The 9,586-nt window shown below is 41.7% G+C and overlaps 1 protein-coding gene across 1 annotated transcript; it reads left to right on the top strand.

The window, feature by feature from the left end:
• The first annotated feature begins 2,599 nt into the window (after window positions 1–2,599).
• On the top strand, window positions 2,600–9,036 carry SEM1 (SEM1 26S proteasome complex subunit). The gene is made up of 3 exons (XM_030446038.1): window positions 2,600–2,788; window positions 6,627–6,720; window positions 8,591–9,036. The coding sequence occupies exons 1-3, from the start codon at window positions 2,713–2,715 to the stop codon at window positions 8,631–8,633; spliced, it is 213 nt and encodes a 70-aa protein (XP_030301898.1). The 5' UTR covers window positions 2,600–2,712; the 3' UTR covers window positions 8,634–9,036.
• The last annotated feature ends 550 nt before the right edge of the window (window positions 9,037–9,586 follow it).

Here is a 9,586-nt window from a genome sequence, read left to right as displayed (position 1 = left end):
TAGGCACTATTTGGTAGCCTCCAAAGACATCCAAATCAACAATTTATCCAGGGTGTCTAAAATCCTTAGCATGACCCTGAGATTTGTTTCAGCAGGACACAGTTCTGCTTACAGGCAAATTAATTTTCAATCTGTTCTGTTTCCTCTTCTTAATCTTTTTGTCAGAATATGCTTTCAGCCATTAAAAAAAAAAAACAAAACAGTTGAAATGCCTAAAAGTCCCCCTAAATAAATCTGGAAATCCAAACTAGAGTACTACCCATATATTTGTTTCAGTTTGAAGGAAAAAAAGGCTCTAATTTGGAAAAACTGCTCCATTTCCATTTTTCATTTATGCAAATTACACTCTGAATAAATAAATCTACATAATCTCACCTCCCTGCCAGACAACTTGCAGTAACATTTGCCAGGAGAAAGACAGGCTTTTCTGATACTAATGCATAAAACATGCTGAATAAAAAAATTAAAACAAATCATATTGAGTAAATAGCTGCTGTGCAGCTCTGGAAAGAATAATGGAAGGATTAATGAGTTACTCAGGATTGTCTTGTTCAGTTATTTCAAACATGCTACCAGTTAAGGGTGCACTTAAGGTTTTAATAAAGATGTTCATATTCTGGACCACGGAAACCTATAGAAATTTTCCCTTTAATTTCCATGGTACAGGTGTGTAGACCTCTCTGCTGAAGCATCCAATAGTGTCAGGCTCCTGGTCCAGGAAGATAAATTTATCCAGGAGGTGGAAAGGGCTCTTTTATCTTTGTTCCACAGCAGATCTCTTAAGTCACCAAAATAAGTTCAAGCTGCTTCCTGCTCCAGGGCCACTTGAAGCTGCTTGTCCATAGGAGGTTCCAAGTTACACTTTTTTCTTTGAGGACCAACATGCAGTTGAGTGTCTTGATATTCCCCAGTGTGCTGCAAACTCCCTACCATGCTTCTAGGTAAGGCAAAAAACAAGAAGGTTTGACTGTGGGCCTTAGTAATAGAATGATCCAGGATCTTTGCAAGCTTCCAATGACAGACTCCTATCCACTTTATGACTTTATCTTACACTCTCTGGGTAGAGCAGGGTATCTATCATTCCAAAGTGCATGGTTTGCTAAAAGTCTCAGCCAAGTTAGATTCTACATACTGATTTATTAACCCGTACTTTTCAAAATATTTACAATCATCCACGTCAGTCCTTCAAAATATAACATGTCCACAAAAGTAAAATGTGACCACTCAATTAAACCTTTAATCTGGCAGAACAGCACATTTCGCACCTTGCTTTAACTGTGGCTAGTTCCAGAACATGTTGCTACTAGGTTGAAACTGAACTCTGTAACAATTCCCACACCATTTTTTTTTTAGTTCCTTGTTTCCCTGACTTTAAATCTAGAACACTGTATAACCCAGCTGTTCAAGTGATTGTCTTGTGAATCAGCTTCTCACAAAGCAAGGGGGAAAAAAAACCCAACCCCTCCAACAAGCTGTAGTGTTACAAAGTGATCACCTAGAGAGAAGCCATGGGAGTCTGAGCAAACTTGTTCAGGCTAGTAAGCGTTGAACTTTGCCTTTGTTTAAGTCATCAACAGAATCTAGAATTAAGTGAAATGAATACCCTCTGGAATGTTAAAAAAAAAAACAAACCAAACCCAAGGGATTTCCATTTTTCACGTAACATCCTACTCCAACCGAAGTCATCATCTCACCTTCAAGATGCTTCCATGTTTCTCTGATGTGAAAGACGAGGAATTTAAAAGTTGGTAAATTAGATATAGGTTTTGAAACAGTGTGTTAAAATGCCAGGAGGGACAAAACCGAAAGAAAAAAATCAAAGTAAACCGAGGCAGCTTACAGATTAGGACAGAAGGCTGCCACGAGTTTTTGCTTGAATGTAAATGGATAATGAAAGAACGTGAAGAGAACAGATGTGTCCAGTAACGGCAACGCCTTGTATGATGTGCTCTAACGATGCAGTGGGCAGATTTCTCCAGCCCACAGTACCGAAACCACATTCTACACTGTGCACTCGGGGTGCCTTTCCTCAGCCCCGGCCCGTGCGGCACCAGGCAGCTCCGTGTGGGCCGACTCGTTCCGGAGCGACGGATCCCGCTGCCTCCAGACGCGGCCTGCGGCCCTCCCCGGTGCGGCGGCGGCAGGAGCCGTGCCGGGAGGCGGGGGGGAGAGCACATTCGGGCGGCTGGCGCATGTCTCGGGGTGCGGCGTCCTCCCTTCCCGGCCTCCTCCCTTCCCGGCCTCCCGGCACCTGCTCCCGTACCGCGCCCAAGGGGCCAAGGAGGGCCGCGGCACGGCTGCAGCCAGAGCTGCCCAACGGCGCCGGAGACAGCAGCCAGTGGCCGCCGCGGCCGGGCTCTGAGTGTCGGCGGGGAGCCAGGGCCGGCGGGCGGCCGGCGCCAGGGAGGCCGCCCTGAGGGGACCCCAGCGGGAGGCGGGGAGGCAGCGAGGGGCAGGGCGAGCCCGGTCGGGCCGACGGACAGACCGGGGGAGGCGGGGAGCGAAGCGTGAGGGCTGCCGGGCGGCTCTGCCCGAGGAGGTGGCGGGGCGGGGCGGAGTGGGGCGGGGCGGTAAGCCGGGAGCGGGGAGCCGGGAGCAGCGAACCGTGAGCCGCTGGGCGCAGGCGCGGTGGTGGCGGCGGCGGCGGCCACCGCTTGTCTCCCATCAGTCCCTGCGGGAGGCGGACAGCGGCGCTAGGGCTGCAGGCCGAGTATGTCGGAGAAGAAGCAGCCGGTGGACTTGGGGCTCCTGGAGGAGGACGACGAGTTTGAGGAGTTCCCGGCCGAAGGTGCCGGGCGGGGCAGGGGTGGGAAGAGAGGCGGCGGCGGTGGCTCCGGGCGTAGGCCGCGGCCTGGGCCTGGCTGCTCGGACGAGGCGGGGAGGGAGCGCTTGGCGTCCGGCGTGCGGGAGGGCGCGGGCGGGACAGCGCGGTTCGCCAGCGGACCCTTGGCCTCAGAGCAGCCCTCGGGGTGTCCCGGGCGATGGGCTGGCTCTCCGCATCCACCGCCTCAGCCATGCGGCAGCCGCTTCCCAGTGTCCCGCCGGTTCCTGCCCCGCCTCGGGCTCCTCGGGGGGGGTGCGGGGCTGCAGCCGCCTCAGAGCCGGGGCCCGGCGGGGCCGGTGCCCAACCGTGCGGCTGGCGCGGTGCTGAGCACATCGCGCTGGAAGTGCTGAGTCACTGTGCGAGGGAACTGGAACCAAGTGCGGGAGAAACCTCCTGCGCCTCAGCTCCGGGGATGGGGCTGCCTGGGGAGAGCGGAGTGAGGGGGGGGAGAGTGTGAAAAGGCTCTAGTGTGGTGTGTGGTTACTCTGCATCTCTTTACCTTTGGAAGCACAAATACTTCTGTGTTGGTTTGGCTTTCGTAGGTTCAGAGATACTGAATGAGGACGTTAAGTCGGGACTTAACAACCCAGTGGCCTTTTACAGATGCAGTCTCGACACCATCCCTATTAGGGCAAGATTGTTTTATCCACATCCTTAATTTTGGGAGTTGTCTCAAGCAGTGCATAACGCATAATTATATAAATCATCATGGATGAAATTTTAGGGGTTTTTTCAGTGATGTTATGGTTATACGTGGGTATTCCAGTGGCCTTACAAGCCTCAGGTGTTCTGAAGCCTTCAGTACCTGTAACAGTAATAAAAAGTTATTAGCATACTTGAGATAATAGCTAAACTGAGAAGATCAGCCTGCCTTTTCCACATGTTTTCTAAATGGCAAGAAATGTTTATCTTATTTAATGCAGGTTAGGTGTTGTCTGTAGGGATGAAGGAAGTCTTTGATGCATGCTTCGGATTGGTCAGAGCATTGATCTGCTCTTACAGAAGGTGAAATTAATTCTGCTTGAATCTATCTGCACCGCTAAAACAAAATACTGTGCAAACTTTCTGGGTAGAACAAAGATTTTTAATTTTTTTTTTTTTTATAAGACTGACCATAATCTGTCTTCTTGCTAATCTATCCCTCAGAAAACAAGAACCTCAAAAAAGGCATGTTTAAATCTTGAATCCCAATGGAGTTTAAAAAGGCTCAGGCCACTTGGAATGTTATCTTCAGTGTTTAGAAAGAATCACGATAAATATGTGCTCAAGCCCATGCCAAGTTTGTTTTTTCAAGTTAAAACATCACTTTCTAGGCAGCAGAAAAACTTTTTGGTGTTACCCAGTTTTTATCCAAAGGAAATTTGACAATGTAAACTTACAATAAGGAGTAAAAACACTGGCTCTTTGGGAATTTCTTTTATTTTGACTTAAAATTTTTCATCAAACAGTTTATCAAGTCGAGTTTTTGTATTGGAAGCAGACATGTCTTATTTTTATAGGATGCTTTATTTGAAGTATAGCACAGTAGAGTCCAGCATAAGTCATCTGGTCACTTGCAGACTTTTTGTAGAGTGCTTTTCAGAATGTAATACATAAAATATTAGGATTTTAGGTTTTTTAAATCCTGTTCTTTAAAAACTGTTTGCTTGTTTTCCTGTCCCAAGTGCAAAATATGGCAATGGGTGATCAGTGTATTAAAATATTTTTTTTTAAGGAATCCAGCTGTGACAAGTTTATCAAAATTGATTTTGTAATTTTGGTTTATATTAGCAATACCTAATGGCAGCAGGCTCTCAGATACTTTTAATGCTATCAGTCTCAGATAATGCTATGTAATTTTTTACTTTTATTTAGTCACAGGGATATAGTGAAGCTAGGAATAAAAACTTCAGTATGCAGCTCTGTGGTATAATGCATAGAAACTGTAGAATCTTGTAGCTGCAGCAATGACAATGTAATTCAGGCTTTACTTTCACTCTCCCCTCTTCCTCCCTCCCCCTGTGCCATGTGGAAGATGACAAGGGCCTTTTTGACTCTTTATTTAGTGTGATCTGGAGCAGTTTTATACTGTCTCCCAATATGACCTTTTGTGATTGAAGCTGCTGCTTATTGTGTCGGATTTTTTCTTTCTGTGTCAGATTTGTAGAAATGTTTGAGCTACTTGTATGGTAGGAGGCAGAAAAGTTTGGCTTTGTATTAATTTTAAACTGTTTTGAGCTTTGCTTTTTGAATCTTTGAAATCCAGAATAATGATGAGTGGTAAAGCTTTGTTTGTTTGTTTTGCAAAAAAACAATTACTTTGCATATAAATAGGCAAAGCTTATTGCAGATAGTTCTAAGATAAAACTCCCTTCCTTTGAGCAGGTAGCAGTACAACTAAATGAAAATAATCCTTTTTTTTATATACTGCATTTTTTCTCCAACTTTTCTCCCCAGTTCCTTCCTTTGCTTTCCTTAGTACAGTAGGATTTTTATGCTATTTCATCTTTTCTTGTTATCTAATTTATTTGAGTTTAATTGTAATGTCTTCTACATGTGTCTTTAATCTGCTGCAAATGGATTTTCTTCTCCTTGGTGGATCTCAAATACTAATATTGTTGGCCTGTCAGAAAGGAGGGAAAAAAATGCAGGAACCACCTTCATTCTCACAGAACCAGTTGTTCACAGTGAAGTAGTTTTTGATCTTTTATCTTACTAGCTTCTACCCCCCTGTTCCTCTACTAGCATTTAATGTTACTTTGGGCCTCAGGTTGGATGGGCAGCAGATGGCTTACTGAACTGTAAGGGAAAAAATAGTGTTATGTCTTTCAAGGTCTGTTAGTGTATTTAGAAATACAGCATCACAAGTGTCAAAATTGAGGTACTTCTTGTTTTGGTAACATTAGGAAAAAACTTAGTGTCTGTCAGTAGAAGAAAAATTGAGGAGCTGTGTTCCTCAGAGAAGTAAACTGAATTCTGTTTACACAGCTATGCCAAGCCTTCCTGCTTTTTCAGTTTTGTTATTTTTCTAAATTAACTAGTTTGGTCATAATTTAAAGGTTATTTTTTTTTTTTAATAATGAAGCATTAAGTGGATGATCAGTATTTTGTCAGGGGTGATGTGCCAAGTTATAAGAAAAATAGAAAGTAAGTTAGCAAATGGACTTTTAGTGTCTTGCTTCTGTAAGGAAACAGCTTCTGCTGTTTTGGGAATCCAGAAGTAGCTGGTTATGAGCATCAGCTCCTGTTTGCAGATGCCTCTTGCAGTTTGCCTTTGCTTCTGCATCACAGATACATTTTTGGCCTATATCTATAGACCCTCAGCATTGGATTTGAGTGAACTGAGGATCTCTGTGTATGGGTTTTGGCAAGAGCATTTGATGCATCCTTACATTTTGAATCAGAAGAAAGTTCTTAAATAGAAACCTGGAATTGTACTTTTTTTTTTTTTCCTGAGCTCTTAGGAGTTAAGTACTCTGCATTGCTTTCTTTTTACAGCGGTGCTGCAGTTCACCTATTTGTATGCAAAATGTCCTTTATGAATGTGTAGTCCTGGAAACGGTGATGTGCACTGTGTATTTTTTTTTTTGTAACCAAATTGCATTTTTATTACAATTCAATAAATTGTGGAGATTTGTTTTTTTTTTTTGACCTTTTTGTGATTTTCTGATCTCGAACACTTAAATATGATCCAGATTGTTAAGGAGAGAAATTTGTTACTAGCTGAAGTCTGCCTTACCCCGAGGCTCAGCTAATCTGTCAATGAGCCATGGTACTAAAGCAGCAGAGCACAGAATATTCAGACCTCTTTTCCTGTCTTTAGATTGGACGGGTTTAGATGAAGATGAAGATGCACATGTCTGGGAAGACAATTGGGATGATGACAATGTTGAAGATGATTTCTCCAATCAGTTAAGGTAATTTTTTTTTTTACTTCCTAGTCTAGAAGATGGGTAAAATGTTTAAAAGGTCATTGATAATATCTGAAAGCTTGAAATCATCTTAGTTTAAAAAATAGAGATCTGAAATGGAAATAATTGAAAGCTTTGCTTTGTGCTTTTCTCTCTAAAGCCTTTCAGAACTGGATTGAAGGGATTACAGCACAGTTTGAAGTACTGATCAACATTTCATCTTTTAATAATTGTACTGTGAGCCCTGACGTGTGCCTAATGTCACTGACTTGTACACAATTTAGTACAAAGATTTCTGCAAATTGTGATAGTTGGCACTTTTTCAATTTAACACAAATCCTTTTTCAAAGGACTCTTCTAAATGTGTGAAGATTGTGAATTATACTTCAAAGATTAATGGCAAGGGATTCAAGACTCTTTTTGTCCTATGTGGTATGCAAAATATATTTTTACTGTTTTTTTCTATACCTTCAAAATGCATTGCTTCTCTTTGTCCAAATGGACAAATCTTCCAGAGATGAGTTATCTATAATAATGTTGAGGTTCAGTTTTTCTGTGAGGTGAGTATGCTGTTTGTAAGTAAGAACAGCAATGTAATTGTGTATCACATGCTTTAAAAAAAGCTTCCACAATTTGGATACCTCTAATCCAGTTTTAATCCTCTCTGTCACTTGTAGTTTCAGTTAATCCTTTACTGATGCATAATTATAATTTAAATTGTTGCAAGCACCAATACAAAGTCACATTTTACAATTATTCCCTCAGAATGTTGCATAAGGAGCAAACTATCTATAATACAGCTTGATTAAACAGTTCTTGGGTTCATCTCCTGTGAACTCTGTTGAAAATGATGCATTCTGTAGTAGATGCAAAAGTAACTGTCTTCGGTATAGTTGTTTCTTACAGGGTTGAATGGCAGCTAAGCTGTAATATTGGGGAAACAAGTTGATACACAATAAAACTGACTTTCAAGGGATAATGTAATTCTTGATAAACACAACTGATCCCCACAAACCTTCAATAACTGTGCCTTAATTGTAGCCTGGAGTATTGGTGACTGCATATTAGTGTTAAAATGATAGTTTACAATGTTGTTTGGTTGCAGTGTGTTTTTACTTCATCTTTACAAAGAAATCGGTACAGGTCTCCACTTCTAAAATTTCCCTACTAAGTACCTGGACTAATGTGAGAAATCTTTAGATATTTGGGCTGTTTTGTATGTTAAGACTAGGGGATCAAACAGGATGCAGTTCTGGGTGGTGCATTTGAAGGCAGATGAGAAGCAAAGTGGGGACAGGGTGGGAGAGATAATGTTTATGGTTGCTAACTTGCTGTCCTGTCCACAGCTAAGGGGAACAAAGCAATCCTTTTCCCTTTTTGTTTCTCAGTGGAAGGTAGATCACACCAAGATTTAGAAATTGTGCACTCTGCTATTTTTATTTTTTAAAATTTAAAATTATTTTGCAAGTACATGAATTCAAATAGCTCAGATCAGTGAGCTCATTTGGTTTATGGAAATCTTGAGAATAATTGCTAAAAGATAATTTTTTTTCTGATGTGTCTGGAGTTGCTGCAGACACAGGTGCTGCTTTGTGCCATATGGTTGTGCTGCAGTCATAGTGGGTCAGAGGGTAATAACTATGATTAAGCAAGTATTTGGATTTTTCACTTTGAAGTCACCTCTAGTTGATGTAAGATACTAAGCTGAAGCTGAAAAGCTTTTGAGTAAATGAGGTTAAGGTTATTGGTATGAACCAAAATTAGTATGACATCTTCATATTCTAAAATGATTGTGTATTGTGCAGTATATTTAATTTAAACAAAATTGGTATGATTTATTTGTATACTTTAATATACCTATCTTTTTTCTATACAGAGCTGAATTAGAAAAACACGGCTACAAGATGGAAACCTCATAGTTTTTCCTGACTATGGAGTGGTTTAACATTGAACTGTGGATAGACTGTATTGAGGAAAGGAGAAAAGCTGGAAAATGAGACAACGCAGTTAATTCATTACCTGCTTGGATTTATTATTGTTTTGTATAAAAAATAAAGTTTTTAATCTTAGTCTAGTCATATGTTCAGACTTCACTAAGCTGATAACTTGTGGGGTTTTTTGTTCTGGAATGCCTTGTGTGACAGAATTCATGGAGTTACCTAGAGTGCTACTAAAGCTTCTTCAGTGGCTGGTGGTATTACACCAGCTCCCATCGTGGAGAACCAAAAAAGCATTACCAGAGTGAAGACAAGTGAATGTTTCTGTCACAGGGAGTGTGGAGATGTCAAAAAGAAATAAAATACTCATGTATTCCAATTAAAATGCAGCAGAGTTAAAAAGGAATTTCGGGGAGTGATAAAGCTTCTTTTGCCTCAGGATTTTATTTCATAATGACTCTTTTTTTCTTAGTGATTTCATGTGGGTGCCAGTTTGATAGTGTCAAAAGATAAGATATACTTTAAAGTGCATCTTAAAACAGCAGAAATCCAAACTCTCCAATCTTGTCTTGTCATTTCTCGAGCCTGTTGAGAGATCTCTCTGGAGGTGAGAGAAGTTCTGTTCTCATGCTTATTTAAGCCTAGGAATCTCTGCTGAAATTGCCTCCAATTTGCTGGTTGCAGCAGTTTGTCTGTATCACACAAACATGCCTGCTGAGAACGGAAATCAAACTTCCAGCTCGTTTCATGGAGGCCAACAAATAGTTGCCAGATAGATGCAGCGGTAGTGACTGGATTCGATTACTCTCTGAACTAGAAAACAGAAGGTGGAAATTACAAAACCTATTACCAATTCCATGAAACCTCCCCAAAGGAGCTGTTAAAGCTGGTGTAAGCAAAGACAGGGGGAGATGTGACAATCCTGGAACTGTAGT

Source organism: Calypte anna, chromosome 2 (genome assembly GCF_003957555.1).
Source record: "Calypte anna isolate BGI_N300 chromosome 2, bCalAnn1_v1.p, whole genome shotgun sequence".
NCBI lineage: Eukaryota > Metazoa > Chordata > Aves > Apodiformes > Trochilidae > Calypte > Calypte anna.
This window is presented reverse-complemented; position numbering and strand designations above follow the sequence as displayed.